The sequence below is a fragment of the Fringilla coelebs genome (assembly GCF_963513975.1).
Source record: "Fringilla coelebs genome assembly, chromosome: 3".
Lineage (NCBI taxonomy): Eukaryota > Metazoa > Chordata > Aves > Passeriformes > Fringillidae > Fringilla > Fringilla coelebs.
In genome coordinates, this window is record NC_140030.1 from 35,033,098 (window position 1) to 35,061,078 (window position 27,981).

The 27,981-nt window shown below is 41.3% G+C and overlaps 1 protein-coding gene across 23 annotated transcripts in view; it reads right to left on the reverse strand.

Annotated features, from left to right (window-relative positions):
* SNAP91 (synaptosome associated protein 91) overlaps window positions 1-8,229 on the reverse strand; it is a gene marked incomplete at both ends in the record, with an annotated part of 59,895 nt that extends 51,666 nt beyond the window's left edge. For all 23 annotated transcript variants that reach the window (XM_084202906.1, XM_084202905.1, XM_084202901.1 and 20 more), the window contains one exon: window positions 8,100-8,229. In XM_084202906.1, coding sequence (XP_084059032.1) covers window positions 8,100-8,229 — 130 coding nt within the window. The remainder of the gene's footprint in view (window positions 1-8,099) is intronic.
* Window positions 8,230-27,981: the final 19,752 nt, after the last annotated feature.

Here is a 27,981-nt window from a genome sequence, read left to right on the forward strand (position 1 = left end):
CCATCATGTCATCTGCTCTCGTGCAAAGCCAAGAGTCACTTTGAAGTGATGCACTGTACTGTCAGCAATCAAGCCACAGCCTTGAATCACTTCTTAGGACAGAAAAGTTTAAGACACTTTCTTGAAAAGACATGTCCTTTACGTGCATGGTAGAACAATCTTAGCTCAAGTGGACATCAAACTCTCCAATCTACCTGTACCAGTGTTTTGCATCCCAGCCATACCCTAGTTTCCTAAACACTCAGAAACAATGAGCAAAGAAGGCTGTTTCCTTTTTTTATTCCTTCTTTGAGTCAGTAAAGCAACCTTGTCAAAGCACATGGCTCAACTGTTTTGTCAGAACTCTACGGCCCAATTGCAACACGGGAGTGTTTGTAAAAAGCCGATCTGCTTTTTACCTCTGGTGATTTTGCTTATTGGCTTACAACCAAAAGGACTTGATTGCCACAAGTCAGACTCAAGCTGCAGACATGTCCTGAGAGGAAGGGTTCAGTGGTCTTCAAGTATGATCATGTCTATCTACTCACAAAATCCCCTCTACAAAAACATCAGAACACATTTGAGTTTTTTCAATAGCTAGCAAAAAACAGACTCTAGGAAAGGCAACTGACTGACATGCTGCCTCTGCTCAGATGGCCAGAGTAAAAATTACATAAAGACACAACATTAGCATAACATCAGGGCCTTTTAGCATCCAATCCCTTTCATTAAACTAAGTTAAGATACAGATATAATCTACAACAAAGCACGAGATCACATTATCCTGGGCAGCAAAGAGACACAGAAAGGTATTTAGACTTGGCTGGTCCAGAAGTCAGTGGTAATATTGTGCACTGTCATTTCCTGTGCCTACAACTAAACCGTGATGCCCAGTGAATGCCCCATTTGCCAGAAAATACTGTTCTAGTATTTTCCACCTACATTCATTTCAAGGCTGATGTCCAACATCACTTGTGATGCTAGTGCAGATAGATAGTACACTATATTCCCTCTCTTAGTGAACTACAACTCTCAACTGCTTTAGTAAATGTGTTTCACAACCTAAAGAGAGGGCTTTATGAGCACAAACAAAATATGTTTTGTATTGATTTTCAGTATTTTCAGCCAGCTCTGAAGAAAACATGATCAAAATAGCAAGATTAAAAGCATTAAAATGCTTTCAAGTGTCCAGCATATGGTTTGCAAGATTCCAGAAAAAGCAGACCTTACCATACTCTGCAAAGTGACAAGCTAGCCTCTGCCAAGTATTCCAACTGCCTTCCAGCAATTGCCAACATCTGGTTTATTCAGGTTAATTTAAGCCACCACCTCTGATCCCAGCAAAATTTTGGGCAGAAGGCAAATCAAACAGCCTTGGTGAATCTGATGGGGCGGGATACTCTAATATCAGCTCACCAGTGAGGCTGCACACTGCAATCTTGCTGATACTGCTGACTCAGAGGAACAGAAGTACTGCTGCAAACCCTGCGCTACAGACCACTGCCTGCAAGGCCACCAGGATGACTTCTATCTTCTCATTTAGTCTGAGTTCAGGGCTCAGTCTTGTGCCAGATCACCCATCCTTTTCTTTATATCTCCTGCAATGAGATCCAGACCCCGATTTCCTGGCTTACTTTACTCCTTGCTTTTTTGTTTTCATGGTATTTGAAACCCCTTCCTTCCAACCAGCCAGAGCACTATTACTAATCTGCATGCCATGTGTTGAAGATTGGAGGTGCGAGGTTTATCACTCACTGATGAGGCTCCTGTATTTACCCAAGGCATACAACAAAACTTGTGCTTTTCCACCCTTACTAGCATCCTAATCTGGGCTGCAAAAAAAGGAAAAGGGCATGGTAACTCAAGGACACTGTTTGGTACTGTTTGGACTCACCTTTAGGCTATGGTAAAGCTCAGGGAAGGGATGTAATGTCGTCACTCCAACCCCCATTTTTCCCCATCCTCAGAAATACTGGAGCCAGCTCCTTCAGCAATACTGTATGTCCACAGCTGACTGAGGGAGGTCTATCCCTTTGTTTTCTTCAGTGCCAGGGAGTGAACTCAATGTACATGGCAAGGTTTTAGCAGCACTGGGAAATGCTGCAGCTGTGACTTCTGAGAACAGGGGTCTCTTCTAGATATTGCAGAGCATATCTGCTCCAGCACCATGGAGTGCATTCTGTACCTCCTGCTCCACCTCTAACCTCAGTGTTCTCTCTGCCATTTCCTTCTCCCACTTCCTTTGCCTTTTCCGTATTTTCTGCTTTTTCTTGAGTTTGTTCTCCTTGAGGTGCCACAAACTTTGTGGATGGGCTCAGCTGTGTATTGCAGCAGATCCACTGTAGAGCTGGCTGTGTCTGGCACAGAGCATGTCCTGGTCTCTTCTCATGGAGGCCAGCCCTGCAGCCAACAACTTGTCATGGACACCCAGCACTGGGGGAAGGTAAGCAGGGCAGGAAGAGCAAAGTAGTCTCAAGAATCTTGAGCAGCAGCAGGAAAATGCTAAAAGCAGTGTGCCTCTACTACACTATTTCTTCAAAAGTGAGAGCTGCGAGAGCAGGAAATTCTCCTCTTTGGCTACCAATTTCTTAGTCCAGCAAGAAGCAGAGAAAATGAGTAGCCTTCAAAATGCTTTATGCCCTTCAAAGTTATGCTATCATCTACTTTTAAGCACTTCAGAGGATTCTTCACATGACAGAGACACAGAAGCATGGAATGACCATACCTACAGAGCATTTTCTTGGAGACTTCACAGAATTCCTCACTATGTGACAGGCCTATGTAAAGCGTGCACACAAGATAAAGGGTTTAAGAGTGAGGCTGGGAAATCAGACAGATGAAATCAAAACACAGAAAATCAATCAAACCTGCAGATTTTTGTTGTTGTTTTTTAGAAGATGTTCAATTGTTGCCAAGATCTAAGGGAGCAACACTATGAGACTATAATGAAACATACTCAACTACTAAATAGGAGTGATTAAAACCATTCTCTGGTCATTGCCATCCTGACCATCTCATAAAAAGCTACTCCATTCTCAAGGTCTACAGTGGAAGTCAGTACAACAGAAAGACCTGACTTGTCCCAGAATTTGTCATCCATGACCTTGACAAAACATGTTTAACAGAAGGATCTTGCTTACTCTTGAAAAAGATTAAGAATACCTGCCTCAGGACTAGTCAATCTTTATCAAGTTACACTGCTTACATGAAAAAAAGTTCAATATTACAGTGCCTACTCATTTTCCTGTTCCCTCATCTTTCCTCTTCCTTTCCTTAGGCACTGCACCGTAAGACAACTTACAGACAGAACAGCTGAAATGCACAGGATCAAGTGATCCTGCCCATATTTCAACATTTGGATCTTAACATGAATTCAAACTTCTACCCTGATTCAAATACATTTTGAAGAATTGGCCAAGTCTTAGCTTGATTAGGGCAGCCTTCTCCTGGTATTACACACGCCTTAAAAACAGTATGGGTCTGGGGGGGGGGGGGAACTGAAAGTTAATGCCACTTAAAATACTCAAGAACAACTAATCTAAAAAGTGTTCTTAGTACCGCACCTTACCCATGACAGACATTTATTTGTCTCCTATTCAAAGATCTGCAAATGTTGAGGACACACAAATGAAGTGTCCTCAATACCCTTTTGGGAAAGGACATGGTAGAAGCCCAGAGAAACAGCCATTCAACAAAAAACTGATGATGAGTCCTTACACACAATAAAAGTGCTAATCCAACATCCAATAAAGAATTAAAGACAATAACTGCTTGCTTGGATGTTTTTCTTTTCAGGTGTGAGAGCAATTCATTGGGATGACAGTGGAGTTCACACTGTAAAATCCACACCAGCTATGACAACAAAAACAGACACAGTGTTCCAGCTGATCGTCAGTAGTAAAATTTAAATAAAGTCAGTTCTCTGACACACAGAAACTGTGACAAATTACTGCAATACAAGATACAGTGAGACATAAAAGCAATTTCATTAGTAAAATGTGAAGGATTAAGCCCAGTGTGTACAGGGACTCAGTTCTTAGCAATTTTCTTGAAGGTAGTCCCACAGCTGTAGAGCCCAAGAGTCACCTGGACTGCAGAGCAATGCAGCACATCTGCACTACTCCGGCTAGGAAAGGGCCACAAGTGCCAACAGTCTTGGAACACCCCCAAATCACTTCAACAGCAAACAACCTCTGAAATATACACATCCTAGTTAACCTTGCCCTTTAACCCAGAGTCAACAGACACTGAACTCTAGGGACTCAAGGTAGTTCCACTGACCCCCAGTTTTTCCCTAAAAGCAGAGACAGACATATTCCTCAAGAGTAAGACAGAGGTTTCTAAGGCTAACTTGTGGGACCCAGCAACATATTTACTGAGCCTAGGCAAAAAAAGTTTAACTCATAGCTTTTGGTCAACAGACATTTCTGTTTCAACACTAAAGAGCAAAGTGATCTAAACTTATTAGGTCAACACCAGAGACTGCAGAAGAAAGGTAGAACACAGCAGGAAAGAAGTGTCTGTACAAGCAAAATACTGAAACCAGCCCTGCAGTTCAGTTACCACCTTGAATTAAACTATAAACTTCTTTTTTAGAGCCTCTGCTTGCCAGGTACATGCAAATATGCAAAATTAGGCTTGGGATGAAAATAAGCATATACAGAATTACAGCAGATACACAGGTCATCTCCACAGCCACAAAAAATCAAATCCTGATATTCATCTGCTTTGTTTTGACTTTTCACAAACATCTCCCAGCTCTTGATCAGGCTTCTGAGAAGGTCCTCTACCTTATGAGAATTATTTTGAAGAAGTAAGGAGACACATGTGGTCTTTTCAGAACACACACTGCAGAACTTCCTCCTGTTGCAAAGCAATTCACTCAGCAAAATAAGTTAAGGAAAATCCCAGACATTTCTATCATTTTCACAAACAGGAACTTGTTACAACCACCTGCAGATGCAACAACCTCACTAGTTTCCAATTCACTTCCCTAAATGAAAGCTTGAAGGTCTGTTTCTGAGTGAGATCCTATAAAAAGAGCTGAATTGAGATCTACCCACTTTTCCCTCATCTATCATGTGTTTTCACGTTCAGAAGCCATGTTATTTCCCTTCTCCAAAAGCATTTCACTGTTGATACCATCAGAGTCATTCCCATTTGAGGCTTAAAGCAGTCTTTTACTTGGCCCACACAACTAAACACTCAGTGAAGCCTTAACACATCTTTCAGAACAGTTCTAAGAATCAAACTCCTATGCTGTGCACAAGTATTGCCTTCCCACTTGAATTATCAGCTTATATATCCTTAATGTAGCCCATATGCCTCATTCACCCACTGTAATGGCCCTTCCCACTGCATCAAAATAAAGTTCCTAACTCCCCACTTCTTCACAGAAATAGTAATTTAGCTAAAAAACATTGATCAGCTGAGGGAGAGGAGTCCATATAATTGTGGTGATTTTTACACAACTTTTGGATGACAACAGTTTTGTAAGACGAAAATGGTCAGAGCTCAACTGTCCCACACCATCAGAGCATCCTAGATTTACATTCCTTTTCCCACCACAGGGACTTGAGAAGCTCATTTAATGCCATCTGGCACAACTTCCAGCAGTTGTTGAAAATTCACTAGTAGGAGATCTGGAGTCCAAGAAAATGGTAAATCCTGTTAACGAGCATAAGACAGCAACCCAATGATACTTTAGTGCTCCTTCACATGACCAGCCTGTCCAGCACTGAGAGCCCATGCCAAAAGACAGCAGCATCTATATTGCAGTCTGGATTTGAAAGCTATAGCCAATACAGAAAACCACACAAAAATAAACACTTAGCAGCTCAGCTTTTCTACACTGACATTAATTCTGTTATTTTCTTCCTTACTTACACACCACCTTTCACCTTGTCACCTATGATCTCCCTATAACCCTCTGTAATTATTATCTTCTGCAGAAAACATGTGAGAACAGGCACCACTGTATCCCATCCTTAAAGGACTACTTAACCCATGTTAAATAGTTGATCTCTCAATTTAATTTACAAAGCCCAGTTGCTAAGTAGGGCAGTGGAAGAGAGGTTGTGTGACTTGACACCTGGCCTCTAAGACACTAAATAAAATTATGGAGTTCCCTAAGGACACAGAACCCCAGCGCCAATACCAGAATTACAGCTCTTCAGAAGGCATCACTGCAACCATCACTCTCTGGAACTTGAATTTTTAATTCGTCTAAATCCTTCATACCTTGACATAAAACTTATTGTAGGGTATTGGCAAGTTTTACCTTTCGTTCTTCACATCTTCAAATTCTACTTGTCCAACTTGAAATGCACCCAGCCAATAAACTCCGAACTGTTATTTACAGCTTGTAAAATAGAAAAAAAAAAATATGCCTTCCCAGGAAATGATAACTTCTTTTCCTCTTTTATGTGTGACATGCGGGTAGGTAAGAAATTCTGTGGAAATCTACTGGCTTCTGTCTCCAGTACACCCACTTTCTTAAATAGGAATATTAGCACCTATATCAAAACACAAATTCATTACAGTCCTTACTATAACACTGGTAGATCACTCCTACCTCACTTTAATGCTGCCTATTCCAGATAGTACTTTTATTTATATATGTGTATAAACACAGAAACACAGAGGCACATAGACACAGCCTGCTTTCAAATACATGAGCTATGCTTTTTTTAAGCTAAATCTTCTAGTAACAGATAAGGTCTGTGCAGGACAGTCCAGACACAGCCTAAAAAGTGTTTAAAAAGATTAAAAAGTGTTGACAGCTACCAAACAACGACAACATAGAACAGACATCAATAACCAAGATGATTTTTTTAAATATACAAGAAAACATGACAGAATACATGATATCAAGACCAATTGTCTACTTAAACAACAGTTTAGACTCCAGTGAGTCTTCAATCAATGCTGCTTACATCAGCATTTCTTGGACACATATGCAAGAGCATCTAGATATACTGAAAGACCAGCCTACTATTTGTCACTTGAAGGGTAAGCTACAAAGTCATTAGAAGTGAAACCTGGAATTATTTTCCAGAAGTAATGCTACCCCCTTTTAACAAATACTGCATGATCAGAACTGTGCTTACAAACACCTGCACCAGCATTACTTAGTAATGGCTAGCAGCCAAGAGACTGCCTGGTATAAAACCTGCTGATCTTTACTTGAATGTACTTCTTACCATGTCCAAAAAACCATAGGGAACCCTCTTAGTTTTACATATTACCACCTGCTCTTGATCTGCCAAGTTCAACGCTGGACAGAGATACTACTGGTAAACAAGGCCAATTAACATCACACAACCAAATTCTTTCACCATTCTACTGCTTGGTGTCTCCAAGCAGGGGCTGACAGTTGAAGTGAAATTGTCAGGATGAAACCTGACTAGCTCATTGTTTTCCAATAAAGGTTTTGCCCCAACTTGCTTCATGCCTTAATTAGCTAATGTCAGTCCAGAATACATCAAAAATCTGAGATAAAGCCGACAGCCATCTTCAATAAAACATTGATGCAAACTACTGGACAGCTCACAAAGTTGCTGTCCGATATTTGGGACCTCAGCTACAGCCCTTAAACTCTCCTAAGGTTGTCCCAATCCACAGCACGGCATTATCCCAGTGCCTTGCCATTTAAGCACACCATCATCCAAACCTCTTCAGAAGTGGAGATGCAGTGCTGTGGAGATGGCCCTGCTCATGCTGGTGCTTGGCCAGCAGTGGGAATATCATTTATGTATATCTCATCCTAGCTTAATCCTGACCAAAGAAGGCAGTGGCAAGCGCGTGTCCATTTTGCCCTGCAAATGGATTCTCTCCCTTCTGCCCAAGCCCCTGCTCCATAAGGCGCTCTTTCCACTGTCTTCCTGGATAAAAGGCAAGAGGTCATGAGGAAAAAAATGGCCGAAAGAGCAGCATTATGCAATAAGAGAAGAAATGCAATAATAACTCATCCTCTCCTGGAGATTTCCCATCACCCTCATGCTTTGCAAGCTGGATTAGAGCAAGCGTGACAGCCAGCCGGCTCAAGGCCCACTAAAGTGCCCTGCGGGCAGGCTCCTCAGCCCCGGGCCTTCGCTGGGGAAACAAAAAGGGATGCTCACAGTCCAGGTGCTTCTTCTTGGGCCCCATCACTTCATGCGTGGTGGCTTTGCAGACGGCTCTGGCTACGGCCGATCCCGTAACGCTGTACTGAGCAGCTGCGATGCGATCTGTCAGCGTCTGACCCGACATCTTCGAACGGCGTGCTGGCTGCTGCCTGCTCTGCAGGGGCGAAAGACACGGGAGGGGAAAGGGAGATGCCGGGTCTGCGGCCGGGGGGAGGCACGGCAGGGAGGCGCACGGGCAGGGGCGCACGCACCCGGGCACTCGCGCAGCCCCGCCACACGCACAATGGTCCCTGGGGCAGCCCTGCCCCTCCCGAGGCGCGGCCCCCCCGCCCCGTTGTGTAAGCCTCTGCCTCGCTAGAAGCCGCCCGGGGCAGGAAGGAGGGTATTTTAGGCGTCGCGAGGAACAGATGAAGGGGAAATAATGACGGCAGCTGAAGGAGGCTGCACACAAATACGGTGCGAGCCGCCGGGATGGGGGGAAGGCAGCCCTCCCGCACCTGCCTCGGCAGCGCCCGACCCGCGGAGGAGCCTCCGCCGCGCCCCGGCCCCGCTGCAGCGCCCGCGCCGCCGCCTCCCCGGGGGAGATTATGGCACCGTTGCGCCATGTTCTGCCCTGCCGGTGCCTCCCCCACCGCCACCCCCGGCCCCGACAGGGACCCGACCCCCCCCGCGCCGGGAAGCGGGGCGCCGCTGGATGCGGCGGCGGCGGCGCCCGGCGCCATGCAGCATCCCGGCGCGAGGGGACAGCGGGACGGACCGAGCGCCAGCGGCCGACCTGTCAGCGCGTCCTTCCCTCCCGTCCTCCTGCCGCCGCTCCGGGGAGGGCACTGCCGGCCCCCGCCGCGACCGCTGCCCGGCCCGGCCCGCTGGCGAGGCGCCCCGCGGCGCAGCAGCCCCCCCCGTCCCCCCGGCCCCGGTAGCCCCAGGTGCCGGGCGGGCTGCCCCCTCCCGCTGCCGCCGCCGCCGCCGGGGATGCGCTGGGCGTCCACGCCCGGGAGCCGACGCTGCTATTTCCAGCCGGCGGCTTAATCCTCCCGCAGCCTAATCCCCGCGCTACTGCCGCAGCAGCGCCGCCCCCTAGCCCGGTGCAGAGGGCGGGACGGAGCGGAGCCGAGCGGCGCTGCCGCTGCCGCCGCAGATCGGTGGCCCGGCGCAGTCAGGTGACCCCGTCCCCCCACCCGCATCCCGCTTCCCGGAGCTGGCGGCGGGCACGGCCGGCGCTGCTCCCACGCCGGGGCTGTCCCGGTGGGGATCCGCGACTCGGGGGAGCCGAAGCCACTGATGCTTCCCCGGTCTGCATGATGGTCCCGTCGTGAACGCTTAAAATAGTGCCTTGAGGGATCCCAAAAGCGCACATAGACTAGATTTCTCCAGAATGTTGTTATGATGTTATTGTTAGCAAAAACATCTGAAATATGTCCCCAGAAGGGTTTTCTCTCTGTTGTCTAAGGTGCTCTGCGGGTCTTGGTTACAACCCAGCCGCACTCGGGAGGATACATTGCTACAATTTTAGTGTGTAATTGAAGCCTACCGGAGTGATCCGTGGAGTATTGGGAAATGTGGCGTACATATATTACCATAAATTGGCTGAACTTAGTTTTGGAGTAAAGTGATTTAAGTGGGTGGGGTCTAAACGAAATGGCACTGGTAGCAATTACTTCGAGCTGCCGGTAGAACAAATTTCAGAAGACGATGTCGGTGCATGTTATTAATTAGCTGGAGAAAACACTCCGTACAGTCAGGATTGAAGAGTTGTGCACACCGTGATAATTGGGTTGTGTTGCATACAAAGACACACGGCACCATTTTCATTTGTTATACCAAGAGCAGAACACTGACAAGGGATTGTGGTCTGTGACAGTATGAAACAGCAGCTTTTTTACTACTTCATTCTTTCTTTTTTTTTTCTTTCATTTTTTCTTTTTTACCCAACAACACGGAGATTTTAAAATCTAGGTAGCCTGAAAGCTTGAGAATGCTGTTAAAATAATGCTCAAAAGTTCAAGGTAGCTTTTTTGCGGGAAATCTCTTCCAAAATAGCTGTAAAATGGTGCCTTGGACCACTGAAAACAGGTTCAGATTTGGACATTTTCAGTATTGGTTAAATCTCCTTTTTTTGCAAAGCAGATAGAGATTTTTGGGTTTCAAGATGCAAAGCTTTTCTCAAATACAGTGTTTGACTATGGAGAGGAATTTAATTTCAAAAAAAGATGTAAAGTGTATATCACTGTTATCAATCAGCATTAAGAGTCTGCAAACTTTGAATATTTCTGTAAGAGAGACTCTCATATTCTAATAGTGAGAATGTGTCAGTGCTTCTCAGCTCTGTTCCATATTGAGTAGCAAATAAATAAACCATGGAGTTGCACAGCAAGATAACACTGCGCTCTTTAGCATTACTATAGTCGACTGTTCAAGTATGGACAAATTTTAGTAATACTTAGAAATTGTTTGTTACCACAGAAGTGTTAACTTCAATGCCTAGGAATTTGTCACTAATGACATGATTTATGGCAGCTAGAAGCATGTCTTAGCAGAGGCACACAAACAATTTTTCCTCTGTACGTCACAATCGGTTATTGGGGTCATACTCCCAATTGATTTCAGAGGAAAGAAACAGTTGGGATCTAACAATACTTCGTGTTCCATTACTGGCATTAGGAGTGACTCTGAACTTTTCTTGGTAATACTGACAGGAGTTTAGGACGGCTTGACTTTAAAAGAGAAACTTCCTTTTTAACTGGTACATTACAGAAGAAAAAAGAAAACAACTACACAAACTGTTTTGGAATTTATTGACTCCACACAGCAGAAATTTAGAATGGTTTTATTTCCTGCAAGCAGGCTAGTTTTCAACTTTATGCTAGCCAAAGTATTTAATTATTGATGCCACTTTTATTAACATCTAGTGTACATCTTCAGTGTGAAGGTCTGGATACTTTCTGAACTAGTCGGTATTGTTACCAGCAGTTACTGTCACTGAGATTCTCACCTGTGTCACCAAAAATTGTGATTGTTAATACTCAGCTAATTTTGTATCTTCATATTGTCAAAATATTGAAGCAAAAGATAAGTCAGATAATCTGTACTATTGCCTTAAAATTTATGCAGTTTCCTAATGAAAACCTAAGGTTCTTTAAGAAGGTATGACAAGAAGACATTAGTACCTTTAAATTCAGAGTGAAAGGATGTGATCTACTGAAGCTTTTGGATTTAAAACCAACCACCACTCCCCCAAAAATAACCCAACCCCACAAAACAGGAGTTTATGTTTGTAATGAAAGCCACACAGGAAATAGGAACCACCTTGAATAAGGATACACCGCAGAGGGAGCTGCCCAGAACTAAGTAGATGGGGAGCTGGGGTTGCCATTTCCCAGGGTAGTTTCAGACAAGGTCCCAAGAAGTTGCCTGGTGTGCTGGCTCTGTGAAACCCAGGCTCACAGCTTGGCTGGTGGAGGTCTAGATGAGGGCCATATAAGCAGCTGGAGAGGGTTCCTGCTGTTAAAAATAACACAGAATCGGTGATGTCTTTCTTGACTCTTTGTAACTGTGCTTTCAACTTAATAATGAAAACCTTAAAGAAGAGGGGATATACTAATGACAAACTGAATAGCCATTTTGAAGCACAAAGATAATTCTTAACTGACTTTGAAGTGAGGAAAATAGAGTTGGTCTGTGTTAACCTCACACTCAAGCACACGTGGAGGGAAGGAGGCATGTGTAAGGGCTGATTCATCACACCTCACACCTGAATTCTGCCCCAGAGATGCCTATCTCTTGGCTGATGTAAGGCATGTAGACCCCATTTTCGTGCCCTGAGGTGCCCTGAAAATCTGGGAGTTTCTCACCATAATTATACCTTTTTTTCCATTTGTTTCCCAGTTTTTCTTGTCAAGTCTTCCAGTTCTTCAGCCCGCTTCGATGCCCTCTCCTCCTGCCTTCACAGGACAGGCAGATATTTAGACCCCAGCCTATCTGTGCATGAGCCTGCATCAGATCCATTGCTGTGGTTCTGCTTCTCTCTCTTACTCTTAGGGCCAGTGGTACAAACAGAGCTCCTGGAGAGGCTGGCTGTAACCATAGTGATAGCAGCAGTCCTGAACAGATCTGTTTAGCTCTGGGGAGGGAGGAAAAAGACTTTTCAAAGGAGAAGATTCCTCCTGACTTCATATCATGTCGATGGAGCCAGGTAATTTGCATTATGCTTTCTCTACAATGCAACAGAAGTTGCAAAACAACAGGAAGGACTTAAATCATGCAATGCTCAGGAGTTTCTGTGCTTCTGATGTCAAATATAACCTCATTGCTTGGTCTTGTGTAGGTTCTGTCCACAGCTGTTTGTTCAGCCTCTGTACTCACCCTCCTTAATGGCATTTGTTTCAGTAGTTCCTTTGGTTGCTGCGATATAAAGCAGCAATGAGAAATTAAAGATGTTTGTCAATTTTCCAGTCAGAATGATGGTCTGATAAGGATGTAGCCTGAATGTATTTGTACATCCCAGGCAGAAGATACATCTCATTTTGGAGAACTACTTGAGCCACGGAACCTAAGAGAACAGATATACACAGTGGTAAGGGTACAGGCTTGGTGGCATGAGTATATACTCTACATCCCATAGGAAATGCCTTTTTTGTGTCTTTGAAGAACTTTGAAAATTAAGAAGTTAATTTAGATAAGAGAGAGAATGAATAGAAGAGAAAAGTTACACAAAGTATAGCTAATGAGCTCTTTTACTGCTGGTTAAGCCATGTCAGAGTGAGGTCATGCTCTGCAGAATATGGAGTGCCTGCATATTACAGAGTTGGTAATTACAGAAAGATGGTAATTGACATGTTCTGTACAGATGATAAAGGTGTGTTCCTTCCCCTTACCCAGCACCCTGTTTCCCACAAGGACCACCTTAAAATCTGTGTTATCTTAGAGACCTCTGTTGACTGATGCATTAAAGGACCCATCATCCACATCACAAGGACAGCTTTTGCTGCTGGAGTAGTTTTTTGGGTTATGTCTGGCAATAACGCTGAGGTTAATAGACCAGAAAGGGGACAGATGGACATGTGTATCAGAAATGAAGCTAAAGTCCTATAATTCTGAAAGTCAGTACCTGTGAAATTCCTTACTATGTAGCATTGATTTTGGTCACTGGTTTTGTAATCCTGGTAGAGCTTCCAATGCGAAAGTCTGGAGGTATGAAGTGTATTGCACTTCCACACAACAGATTCAGACTAGGCTTAAATTTGTTAGGTCGTTTGTTGTTTTTTTTTTTAACCTTTTCTTTTACACAGAGCACTAATCTTTTACTGATTTATTTTAGAAAGCTACCTAACTTCCTGCTTCTATAGGTAATGTGTATTCTAATATAGTCAATGTGGAAATATCAGCTTTCTTTTGATATTAGACTGAGAGGAGAATTAATTTAAGAAAGTTGCAAGTCAGCTTCAATAAAAACATTTTGTATTCCAATGAAGCTATTGATATTGGAAAGGAGAACATTTATCAAAAAAAAAACAGATGAGGTCATACTGAGCTTCACAGATATCAAAAAACAGATTTGCAGGAGTATAGAGAAACAGATAATTGAGTATACTAATTGGCGTTTAAAATTTGTTACTCATTGACTAATTGACAGTCATGTCTTTGAATACAAAGTAACTCTGAAGGCATTGATCCCAACTGCCTCGTTTCCTCAAAGAGGGCAGGATGCTGCCTGAAATAAAATCCAAATTTCATGTACCACAGAAATTTTGATCCATGGAAAGATGATAGGCTTTTAAGCTACCTTGGCTTTGTGGACATTCAATTTTCCTTTTCAAGAAAAGCCAACTTTTTTGGCAAAGATGTATTATTTTGGTATTCATATTTTGATATTCATGATTTTGGTATTCATTCATGGCAGCATTTTGCTGTAAATTGTGAGTTGTTGTATTAATAATAGTAATAATTGTACACATGTAACAATTGTATTTTAATACAATAGTGACTGTATCCTGGCTATGACCATCATGTATAGAACCAGGGATGCTTCACTGACTTCTGTCTGCTCTGCCAGTGGAAGCATTAAATGCTGTACCTTACATTGAGCACAGCTGGTACTAACTGGACCTGAGAAGCAGCTAGCAATGATTTTCAAGGGAGGAAGCCTCTCTATATTCTTCCAAAAAAGAAAAGGTTTTCAAGAGAAGAAAATACCATTTCTTTGCTGTGCTAAATCAGCAATGCTGCCATCCTGAAGTCTAAGCCTGGTCTCACCTGCTTCTCTGGCTGTTGGCAAATCCCCGATTTCTGCAAAAGCAGGGCTGCTTTTAACCAGTAACTGTTAACATGCTGAATTCTCCTTTGCAAATGATGTGCATTTACAGCATTTTTTAATTTTATGTGCTGTCCAGTATTGGCGGGAGCTGCTGGACAGAGAGTGTTAAGCAAAAGCTATTTAGAGAGTGGGCCTTCAGCCAGGTCCAGGAAGGGTGACCCACCTTCTCTTTAAGAGCTCTTCCAGGTGATGTAAACTGTTTACTTGAGCTTTTTGACATCCTAGAAGTAGCTTTTAACCAGAGAAGAATTTGGTGTGTCTTAGAATTAAGCTGAAGAAGAAGGCTGCAGGGATTCAATAATAGTTTTTCTCATGGTCCATGGAAGTGTGGTACCAACCTGGACTTCAGGACTGATCTTTCAAGCACGTACTGCCTGCCCTGTCTGCTGCTGCTTTAGGCTCAAAAACCCTCAGCTGTATAATAAAGTGACAGTCAAAGTCTTCTAGGAAATTTCTGAAGTTATAATTTCAGTGACAGATTTGTTCAGCAGAAGTTCAATAGATGCCAGATATATGTCAAATAAGAGTACAACTTTCAACCCTAAGGGTAAAATAACTTTTAAGCAAAAAAAGATACAGATGTATTTATAGGAAAGGGAGATTATGAATTGTGATACCTTATGACCAAATACGACCTCTGCTCACTTGAAAAAGAAAGCTGATTTATGCAATTAGATATATGAACATATGCTAAGACTACATATGCAAATACGTATATCACAGTAATGTTTTTTGCAATACTTAATTCCTAATCTTTTAATAGTTTTGGTATTTTCAGGGCACATCATAATTTTGCTAAGGGCTGTGAGCCTAAAACTCAGTCTGCTAATGTAAGATCAAATTCTTCAGCTATTATGCTTTTGAAGTGGTAGTGTGACTGGTACAGCTTAGTGAGTTCTCACTTCCTACTCTTCCAGGCTTGAAGTTGCTCTTTAACTGAATCTGTACACCCACAGGAGGACATTTTTGATTGTACTGGCCTCCAGTGGCAACCTAAGAACCATTTTGGTTATGAGATGTAGTCAATCAACTCCTTCACGCCTTCTTCTTGACTTTATGACTCTCATATTTAATTGGTCTTGCTTGCACAATACTGACTGTGTCACAACTATGTAAAAGACAAAGCCCTTCTGATTTTGGATTGCTTGATAAACTAGGATCATTAACAGCACTTTAATGCAGTCAAGTGCATATATCTAGAAGCAAATCCTATAAGATTACTTGCTGGAAAGCTTTTCCTCTGAAAAAGGATTAGGGGTCATTGCAGGCAAACAACATATTTGAACTTTCAGTGTGATGCTGTGTGGAAAGCCTTGTCAGGCTTAAGACTTTGTAATCTGATACTCCCAACAGGATTGGGGTGTCATTTCCATTTCTATATATGACTGGAATGACAGTGGCACTACCAGACTGCTTAAATTCCTATTTTCATGTCCTCTTTATGGACTTTTGAGAAAATGCATTCAAGTTTTAGAAGGCTCTTTCTGTCCTCCTTATAGATAGGTCCGTGCAGACCCTCATGATAGCTGTATACCATGACTGCAGGCTGCTTTCCCTAAAGGGAAAAATTCTTCTCTAAATTGGCTAAATTAGTTGATAAACTGGAAGCAGAAGACAACAAATAATCTTTGTCAGGTGCACCTGTAAAAGCTGCTTTATTTTTGACATTTTTTTCCTGCCCAGATGTAGATGTTGCTACTAGTCCTGTGGAGAGAGAGATTCATCCTTTTGCAGAGAATGGTTGGTCAAACTACACCCAAGCCAAAAGATTTTCCACTAGCTCTCACAGGGTCAGGACTGTACTCAGGGTTTCTGCAATTTCCAAACACAGACAACTGTAATAAACAGTGTTAAGTTCCCCTGCCCATTCTTTAACTTAATGTGCAGTCTGATAATGACCACCTAATTGGAAAAAACATATATTTAAGGACAGGAGGAAAATTGGCCACTCCTATGTCTGCACACACCCCATGCAAGCAAGAATTTGGCATTGGTTATAGCAATGATACAACCCTGATGCTCATAGCTGCTCTTCCTTCAGCACTTCTATCTAGAGTAGATAATGAGACCCTTCTTTCTTGCCCATGGGGTATTCCTCATCTCTTTCCATGTGTCTTCTTGTTGTGAGATGATTCTCTGGTTTCATAAAAACTGCTCATACATGAAGGAAGATCCAGAAAAGCCATCCTCAACTTCTTGAAAATTTGGGCTATAAAGAAACAGTGTCATAGATGAGGAGATGAGCTCATTTCATTCTTAAGACTGTGGTAAGAACGTTTCCTCACACACTACCTCACAGTTAGGTTTTCACAAGAAAGCCTAATTTCTACAGGAGGTGCAGCACCTGACCTTAGTGAACTTAATTACTACTTAAAGAATATGCATCAAAGTTGATTTCTTCGTGAGTTTAGTGTAATTGGGTAAACACATTGTGGAAAAATACTAATTACCATAAGAAGTGCTTAAGCATCATCCTTAACAAAGCCAAACTGCATTTATCCTGCTGCTGTGGCATATTCAGAGAGGAGGAAAACAAATTACCTGTTAATTGCTTTGAGCACAGAAGAAGGGACAAATATTTCCCAAAGCCATGTTTAGTTAATCCTGTGTGAAGAATAAGCACAACATTATTGATATTTTTCAATCTTTATTTAGCTATCTAATGAGAATTTTCTAGAAGCGCTGAGCGCCAGCACTCTCCTTGAAAGTGATGGTACTCTGAGTATCTTGCACCTCTAGAAAGTGTTGTTTTTTAGGATCCAAAGATTGACAGGAGCAAGTTATTGACCCTACCTCAGATTAGAAATTACATGTGTGAGAGTTAATACTGTGCTAAATCTGGGGTGACTTAGAGAACTCAAGGCTATTCTTAGGAAAATGCAATGCTCTTTTAGTATGCACACTTGCATATGTAGCCTGCATGGTTTGGTCAAGAAATACTGCTTCCAGTGTGCAGAACGGTGAAAATGATCTCCAGGAAGTGTGATAAAGGGAGTGATAATCCAGTACTCCCAGAGTGGAGCCGCATAAAAGGAAGAATAGCAGAGCTTGCAAAAGCAGGAGTTTAAAGATAGCTACAAATTTTTATGCTTGAAAGAGAGGAGCAGCCTCTAGAAGCAAACATGGATTGAGATCAATATGTAGACAGACATTGCCTAACAGATTATGTCTACTGGGTTCCTTATTTATATCCCTGTGTATGCAATCAAGTACCTATCTGAAAATGTCAATCTAAAATAATAACAGATCCAAGTCTAGCAGGAGCCTCATTTCTGTGTGTTGTTAATAAAAAAATTACGGCCGTTACTGACTAATATTGATTTGTTGACACTTTTCCTTCATAATGTAATTTGGTTTAGCCTTCATTTCTATGGTGTCTTGAATTCAAAGAACTCCAAGTGCTTCACAAATGCTAATTTAACCTCCCAGGTTCTCTGTATGGAACACAAGTATTATTACCCCCAGGGGCTGCCTTCCCTTTGTGCCAAGGAAGTGCTCACCACATTGCTGATGTTGCTAGAGACCTTCCACAATAAGCTGTTTGCAGCACGGGACACATAAGGAGCAGAACCAGTAAAAGACTACCTTTGTTCAACATCAAACAATTCTGATAATAAATCTCTAGGCACTACATCTAAAAATGGTCAGGAAAACACAACTGAATGAAAAAAATTTAGAAGATGCAGCAAAGGTGATATATAGGAAATATGTATATTGCCTTATGCTCCACTTATATTTTGATGTACAAAGAGCATTGATAAGCACATCAGTGGCTTTCAGGTGTAATTTGCAGTCTCTAAGTCCTACTGCTGTACTTAGCAATTGAGAGTATGGAAGTTCATCCTTTGCATCTTTTTTTTTGTTTTTGCGTTTTCAGTGTCAGACTTGGCAGATCAGGGCAGAACACTCAGTATTTGTGGGTGTTACATCTTGATGAGTTTGAGTGGGACTACTGTAGAGGGAGGCTAGCTCACTGCATAATGCTAACATATTTACATGTTTCAAATAATTGATCATAAGCATTTATGTCCCTTTAGTAAGCATTCATAGAATAAACAGATTTTTCTCTATAACATGAAGACATTGCTTTTTACTCTACCCAAAATCTCACCTGGATTATAAAGCCATTTGATAATTACTCGTGAAAAGACAGAATGTGCATACCTTTAATTTAGACCAGTAATGTGCGTATTTTATGTACATTGATAGTAGATTCATCATTAAATAAATTAATTTCTCACTAGGGGTGAACTGGATATTTTTTTCTCTCAAGACTGACATTGTAGAGTTCAGCAAATCCATTATGAAGGTTTAATATCCAGAATGCTTGACAGTCATTCTAATTACCAATATTGACTTTGGAATAGAAGTAATGAAGTGGAATAACTGATTTACATTGCATCTTGTCAACATTATAATTAATTTAAATCATCCATTTTTGAAGATTGAAGGTAGTTTTTGAGGATCTGGATTGGCAAACAAATAACTGAGCAGAATAATTGAGCTGCCAATGCCCTTTCATGACACTCCTGCTCCATAAATGAACTGGAAGCCTACTGGGTTCATCCCACAAGCATTTTTAGTGGAATAAAAACAACATATGGATAGCATGCTGTCTCTTTCCAGCCCCTCAGCAGAAAAGGTGGCTGAGCTCAACCAGAAATAACAGTAGTGGAGATGCTACATCCTTTCATCATGGTTTTTCTAACCTGTATCAGGCAGAGAGAATCTTACTGGTGACTGCAATGCATCAATAGACCCCACCTCAACTGTAGTGTTGAAGTTAAGCCTAAATTAAGTGGTGAGCCTTTATTTGAAATGCTAGAGCAGTTTGTAGAGTTAATTCAAACTTTAGAGATCACCTTGGTGTTTAGACAGTTTGGATTACATGAGCCAGCGCAGGAATGTCCCTGCGTGTTCTGATTTTTAGTGTGCTGGTTCTTCACTGCACTCAGAAATCCTTGAAATATTATTGAACTGCCTCAAAAAAAAATCTGAAGGGGAAAAAAAAGAAGGTTTCTTCTGTATATCACTGCTCACAAACTGGGAAAAACAAAATCAGAACTCTTTAAACTTTCTTTTTCCATTGTGCAGTAGCAGAAAAGGATAATGAGGTAACACCTTTTTGCCCAAATAAATCAGATACAGGCAGCCTTACCCATGCATCCCTCACACACTTACATTCTCTGCAATAGCTACCTTGGAGGGTTGATATCTGATTGTATTATTTTACAAATCAGCCATGTTCTGGTCCACTATTCATGTAGAAAGTTTTCATATAAATGCTTTATGAGAGTATTGAATATAAGAGAAGAGTATATAAAAGTACAGAATATAAATTGTTAACTTTTGACAGGTTTCCTTATGTGTTTGATGTGGATGTGAAAGAAGAACCTGGGTCTCACAGGCTTCATTACAGTAAGTGTAAAACCTTGCACAAAGGCTCTGTAAGAATGATGTGATTCTTCTGAGACAGAGTGGGGTTAAGAAATGCAGAAATTTCCAGGAAAATCAAGCATAAGTGCAGGAATCTAAAGAAACCAAATACAGTAATTTTGGGAGCAGGGAGAGTTATTACTGTTTTGTCCTTTGCATTGCTTAGGGGTTTATGGAAATTCTCAGAAATATCTCTCTTCACAGGTCTGGAAGTCAGGTTTAACATAACCTTGGCTGTCAATCCTGACACACAAGGCTGTAAATAAATAAGAATTTCCTCTGAAAATCACTGAAAATTTGCAGTGGATTTGCTGATTCTAAACAGTTAGATGAGTGGATTCTTCATGATGTCTCAGCACTGTGAGTCTGTAAAGTTGCTTCTGGCTCATGTCCAATTCAAGGGAACAATAAATTGGTTTAGTCTTTTACAGGAAAATTGTACAGCCAATGTGTTTGTTCAGGTGCATATGGATCTTCACATTGTGGTTCGTTTGGGTTTTTAAGCATGAATAATTAAACTTTTTTTCTCCACGTTACATACATAGCAAATAAACAATCAGATAATATTTATGAGTGGATTTAGATATATTTCAGCTTGCATTATATTTCTGTTTTCCCAAAAGGGCAAGGCTAAATCACATAAGGTTCATAGAAAAGAAGATAAAATAGGATTTTCTTAAAACAATAACAAAAACCGCAGTCAACCTGCTTCAAGCACCCACTTAAAACAATAATGAAAACTGCAGTGAACCTGCTTTAAGCACCCACTCAAGGGAGTGAAAAACCAATCACTTAACATTTGATGGTCTAAAAATGATGTGTTGACATATGCTCAGCTTGAAATCAGTTGAAGATGCTTTGGGGATAGTAGTTTAAGAGGAGGTTTCCTAAATAGATAATACTGTGATGCTTTTTACAGTACCTAACATGTAAGTATTGTCTTAAAATAGTAAAAAGTGTGACATTTTCTGAGAAAAATAATCACTGGGGGAAAAAAAAAAGGTAAAAAATGTTCTACTGCAAGTGGTGAGACACAAGATCATTGCAGAAGCATTACTCTCCAGTTCTTACTCAGAAGGGTGAAGTCCTTGTCTTTGGCTGTATTTCCTGTATTCTACAATCTTCTTCAAAGCTGCATGTGGTTTTAGCTCTCATTTGCACACTGGTCACTGTTACGAGAGTGCATTGTGCTAGCAATGCCAAAAGTGTGAAGAGATAGAGATTTACCTCTAGGAATGCCATTCATTTGTTGAAATTTGGACACAGCTTTATCTGCTTTCCAGCCAAGAAGTGGCAATTCTGAGCTACACTCCATCTTACCATAAAATAGATGTCTTCATTAAGATCAGATGAATCCTGCAGGTATTTCTCCCTTGACAATGAAGGGAATACAGGTAATGGATTCACAAACAAATATCCATGATGTGGGCACCTAAAATGACCTAAGATGAGTGTTAGTGCTAGCCTCACCAATTTAATTTAAATTCTGTGGCCTTTACTTCCCCATTAATACTGCTGTTTTCCCTGAATGAATCCTGCAAAGCAGAGACAATGGAATAGGACCCTTGAAAAGTATTAGCTCTGCAAAACACATAACATGTAGGAATCTGTCTGGTGTCTTTGTACTGTGTTTTTGTATCCTACCAGGGATTTCAAGAGTGTCACTAATTCCTTATGGCTGAAAGTTTCAAAGGCTTCTCAAGTGCAGGGTGAACACCTGGTCTTCAGCTATAATAAAGGCTCCAGGCTGTATCAAAGGTCAAAATATCTGAGACCTGCTGAGCTGCTGAAAATACTCCAGAACATCCTCTTTTGCAACCCTCTTTTATGGGGAGAAAAAAGATTTTAGAAGGGTGAATTTAGAGCCCTCCACAAATCCTGAGTCAATAGGCTTTAATATTCTTCTTTGAAACTGAGTGGGAGAGGTGGGGAAAGACAAGGGAAAGGAAATTCCTTCTGTTTTGCAGGCACAGATGGAGAAGGAACAGGACATCTGCACCTCCAGCAGGCTGCAGTAGTAGCTGCTTCCACGAACGAGACCATCAGGAGGGTTTCTGACCTATTTGTGCCATGTGCTTTTATCTCATTACTTACATGACCCAGTAATACTAGAGCAGAGAAAGTTCTGATGTACTGTCTGCATTTCTGCTTCAGGGACTTCCCACTCACACAGCTCTGTGTCACACAGGTAATGCCTCCCCTGCAAATACGGCTCCTCAGGATTCGTGAAAGATTTCCTTCAGCATCACCATCCCATTCCTTCAGCAAGCAGACATCTTTTTGCTAGAAATGCAACACTAAGATCTTCATCCAACATAAATCAGGGATGTTTTACCTCAGGAGAAAAAAACTGTCTGCAAAATTTAGGGAAGATGCTCTGTACCGTTGTACCCAGTTTGGTGACACAGACCCGGTGGCAGCTCTGTCCCTGTCAGCTGGCAAGGCTGGCAGAAGGGACACAGGGGGAGACTGTGTATGTGCATCAATGTACAGGCAAGCACATGTAACGTGGGGGAAATTTCAGAGGTCACAATTGCACCAACCATGAAGGCACCACAGAACCTGGAAGTATATGAAGGTGTGCTCACACTGTAGCCCTCAGTGCTTTTTCTTAGCTTAGATGAATCAATCTTCCCTTGATGTAAAATAGAATAGATTTTTCTTGCATGTAGGCACCAGGGAAGCAACTGGTAGGAAAGATGCAGGTCATTGTTTGTACCTACTGACAAGTCCCTCCTTGTGAATTTGAGCACTGACTATAGGGCTAAAAAGGTAATAAGCTATTCTTTGATGTGAAAAAAAGTTTTAGAATTTGAATCTAAGAGAGTATCCTGAATATGTTTAGATTTCCTATCCCCAGTTTTTGGACTTGTCTAGAAGTGCCAGACATAGATGATCACCGCATAGATTGTTCCAGCCCTCTCACAGTCAAGAGCCAATACAAAATCCTTCAGAACTGAAAACAATTGTCATTTCACTTAATGCTTCTCTCTATGGTTCAGTACCTTCTGTGGCTTCAAGAGCATTTGTTTGGTGGAAAATAGACTTATATTTCTTGCATTTAGTTCTTCAATTTAAGAAAAGAGTGTTTTCACTGTCAGGGCATAAACTTTAATAAGCATTCTGCCTTCTGAAAATTTTTTTTTGAAGTTTGAATCATTGACTAATAAGGTACATATTTCAGTCCATGTTTCTATAATAAAACTGACTGGTATTTGATCACTGACTAGCCAACATTCTTGCCACAGTTTTTGAAGCCTCATCTAGACATAATACTAATTCTACTATCAAAACCAATTATGGAACAATTCACCACTCGAAACCTTTAACTCAGTCCCATCTGTGCACAAATGGGAGAGGCTAATCTTTTTTCCTTTTTTTTAAATTAAAAATCTGTAAGGCCAAGGAACACAGTTAAATATGACATTGATTTTATGTTCTTGTTCTCTTGCTCACTTGGGATGGCAGTGCTCAGAGCACACCAGGCAATACTTGTTTAACATGATTCACACGTTGCTATTTTTTTCTGTAAAGTCCAACTCATTCTGTCATTGGTAGGACTAAATATCAAAAATATAAATCAGTGCAGTAGTTAAGGGTATAATATATTTAAAGAGTTTTAAAATAAGCTATAATTTAATTCAGCAATCTAGCAATCAGTAAAGGCCAAGTCTTATTTTCCTACTTATGCGAGTTACTACATTGCAATGAGATTAGTCACCTAACATAAGTAGGAGTTGGTTCTGTAATAAATCTGCAAACATACAAAAAAATCAAGTTAATCCTGAAATACCATTTTTAGCTTGCTCTCATTGTGTCTCTTTAATATTGTAGAGGTCTCCTAGTAGTGACAGTTTTAACCTTGGCTCTCCTGCTTTTTTGAGAGAGGAAGCCAGCCCTTCATCTCAATGGTTTTTTCATAGTTTAATATCCTCATCCGTTTAACTTGAAAGCTAGGCTAAAAAAATTAATAATAAATTTGATGAGAGCTGGTTAAAGCAAACATTGCATTGAATCTGGATTGCTCCCAGCTATCTTAATTGAACAAAGGGAAATTTTCCAAATACACCTTCTATATTGGCTGACTGCCTTAGAAGTTCTCTGAAGCTAGAAGAAAAAGTCCTTTCTCTCCAAATTAAAACACATATCGTAAAAAAAATCCCAAACTATTAAAATCTGAGGTATTAAGTTGGACCAGAAGTAATATAAAGCAGATTCTTTCATTACAAGCTGGCACTAGAATTAAGCTGTCTGGTTTGGTGCTGGAACAGATAACAGATTTCTAGTTTTTAAGATTGTGTAATTTTGTATATTGATAAAAAACTGGTTTTTGAAAGAAAAAGTTCTCATTATATTTGGATAGGTGTAAACTCTTAAAAGTATTCCCTAGCAATGTAGAAGTTGGTCTGCAAGGTCTGACCCCAGACTGAAGCTGGGGCTGCCAATACCTGAAAGCAGTTAAAGAGAGACAGCTGGTGGCACCAGAAGAATCAAATGGAGCATGGATTTGAAGATTAAACCAAAATGCAGTGCTCCCTCAAGGCACATCATCCCTTTGATATATTACCCCATGGTCTGTTGTGGCCAGAGGTCTGCACAGCCTGATTTTCCAGCAGCAGTTGGAGGGCAGTGCGATAGGTAAGATGATGACTGTCAGTGAAAAAGTTCCAACCTTGTCGTACTGGTGCTTTCTGAAAGTGGGATGGGATTTCTTCAACAATTAATTCCCTCTGGGGTGGGAAGGGACTCTAGGAGAGGCAAAGTCATGCTGGTGGTGGCAAAGCTTCTCAAGGGCTCTTCCTGGGGTGGAGGAGCAGCAGCACACGGGCTGTGAGCAGTTGGCAGCATACCTCTGCCATGAGCGCTCTGAAATACAACATCCATGCATCATTTTGCAAAAATCCATTTTAAATTAGCAGGTTCTGGTTTTTCCTGTTATGGCACTCCCAGGATGGGGTCTACCAAGCCCCATGTTGGTGGCATGTCCAGCACTTCATTCCTTGCTCTGTAATGCAGTGTTACAAGGCAGTGCATGTGGAATTGAAGGCAGTGGTTTGTGTGTCGTGTCTAACAACAGCCTGTGCTCCCACCATGAGACCAAAGGCTTTTTCCACATGGAAAGTGTTCCTGCTGCTCCTGAGAAGTGTCTTTCATAGTAAATGTGTCTTTCATAGTAAATGAACCTGAGCAGAGAAAGGCAGCAAAAATACACATAATTAAAATAAAGGGGAGATATTGATTATTAGCTGTACATGGTATTTCTGCCTGCTCACAACAGCAATCTGCCTTGTCTTCTCTAGACATAATTCCCTGCACTTGTCACATAAATTGCAAGTTCATGGAAGCTGCAATTTGCCATTGGGTGTATGGTAATCACAGCCAAATCATACTGAAAAATTAGTATACATAGAATTTAGTTTGCAGAGGCATATAATAAAATAATGTTTTTAAATAGCTATTCAGGCTCTTAAAAGTTGGGGAGTGACAAATTTCAAAGAGCAACTGGAATTCAGCTCAATTTTTGGTAATATCCTACTGAATGGTACAGTCACATTTGTTTCCCTCAGTGCTCCTGCCTTGTCTGTCTGAAGGATGGACAGACCTCACTGAGGGACACGCAATCAAATATTCCACTTTCAGTGAGCTCAAGCATTAATTACATATTTTTTAACACAACTATTCAAATCCTCTATTGAATTATTAATCTCCTCATGAGATTTACTGTGATGATCTCTTTGCAGTAGAATCACTGTTTACCAACATTATTTAATGTTTTTTTACATCTCTGCTCTGAGGTACTCTTCCCATAATTTTATGTCCAGGGACCTGAGACAGAGAGACCTGAAGAACAGATGTGAAACCCAGAATTATCAAGTATTATCTAAACTTGAGAATGCCCAATTTTAGAAACTCATAGCCTGACTTTTTTTTATCTGTTCAAGTTGCAGCTAGCAATTTTAAGTGCAGCTGTGAATGTTGAGCCTTTTTCTAATTTAGACCCAGATGTCTCCAATTGGGCCACAAGAAAATGAAAAATGACAGAGGCAGGGATAGCATCAATCTCTCCAGGGCAACATTCAATTGCCTGCAGTCCCCTGCCTCATTTTCTGCACATTTTATAACTTCTGGAGCTCGTGAAGCAGGAGTCATGCTGACAACAATGAGAACAGATACATGACCCTGAAACCCTCTTTAATTATTTGATTGTAGATAATTTTTTCCCAGCTTATTCAGTGCAGAGAAAGAATGATCACCAGAAAAACAGTGTAATAAAAACAGGGCAGGTTGCACATGCATTTCCCAACGATTAAGAGCCTCACTTTTCAAACTCTGCCTTCTCAAATACATCAATGGGACTATATTAATGAAAAATATTGGAATAATTTCTTAATAAAATGACCTTTTATCTTTTTTTTTTTTTCTTATCACTGCTCTGTTCTGGAGAGAAATGGCCGTGTGGTGAAAGCCTAAGGCAAGAAATTAGGAAATTTATTTCCAGAATAAATTCTGCCATAGACTTTCTTAGTGACCTTGGGCACTCCTTATCCTTGCTGTCATTCCCTTTCATCATCTTGAGGCTTGGACTAGCACAAGGGCTGCTTCAGGGTAGTTTTGTGGTATTGACTCATTATTCTTGGTAGAGGATCAGATTCTTAGGTGCTATGAAAGTGTGAAGTATTGTGCAACAGCATGCTGCAGCAGAAGTGTCAAACACAAAGTGTTGTTATGAAATACTAATAATGGCATAATTGTATTAGGAAATAAGCCCTTAAAAATTGTTTGTACAAGATATCTTTATTAATACCACTATTTTGCTTTGGCTTTAGCATGGTGATTAGGTAACAAGGCCCTGATAGCAAATGTAAAATGTGCAGCATCACTGCCTGGCTTCAGAGCTTTACTACACAGAAAAACAAGTAAATACACTCTGTAGGACATCCTGGGCTGTCCTACTCATTGATCTGAACTACTTGGTTACCTACACCAAAATATATTTTGGTATAGTCCGAAACAATCTTATACAAGGGACAAAAGTACTCAAGCTTGAGAACAGAGTACTCAAGCTGTGTCTTTATGAGGGCCATGTGTTTGGGACAAGCAGACAAGCAGCTCTCCAGGAGAACCCAGCAGCACACAGGATGTGCTTGAATGGGGTTGAAAGCAGCAGAAGTGTGGGAAGATAGTGCTGTAGGTGGAGCTGGTTAGATATTGAAATACCACAGAGTTCTTTGATCATTTTAGAACATAGGGGAGAATGCAGGCAAAAAGCACAGAAACAAAATTTCTGGCAAAGGGTCAGAAATCACAGTTGTTAATTTGGGTAGATCTTAGAATTTTATAAAGGGATTAAATCCCTCTAAATTGATATCTTTCTGGGGAAAATATGATAGGTGGGATAAATCTCTTCAATTTGAGAAAGAATGCTATGAAAAAGTCAGTACCTGGAATTTTAAACCAGGTAAGCTTAACAGGATAAAATTCAGGGGGTTTTTAGTGGGCTGGTAACTAATCATGGGAATATGTCCCCAGCAAGGATAGTGGTAGATTTTCTGTCCTTTAGGAGTCACAGTTTGGATGCCATCTGGAGGATAGGCAGTAGTCCAAGACAAAAACATCAATATCAATGATATACAGGACAGTCTAATGATCCCTTTTGGCCTGACACTCCAGGAACAGAAGTTCACAGGAGTTCTGCCGCTGACTTGAACGAAGGCAGGATTTCATCTTCTGTTCCCGAGGCTTTAATAATAGAAAAGGTATTAATTACCTCTGCTCAAATGAAAGGAGTCAGAGTGATGTGCAGTGCCACGAAGAAAAGCTGCCAACAGAAGCAGCAATGATGCAAATTGAAACCAACTTTTTTTTTTTTTTTTAAGTGAGTATTTTCTGCATTTCAGCTGCATAGTCTCTTGAAGCACATCTGTGTGGTCAGTTCTAATTATAGAGCTCTTCTGGGACAGAACCCTGCCTGCAGTGGGGACCAGAGCTGCATCGGCGACTTTGAAAAGCAGCAGATGAGAGGGGGAGATCCCAGTGATACAGATTTTGCCAAAAGAATGGATGCAATTTTGGTAATTGAAGGCAAGGGAGGTTTTCAAAGATGGGTCAAATTGAAGGTCAACTACA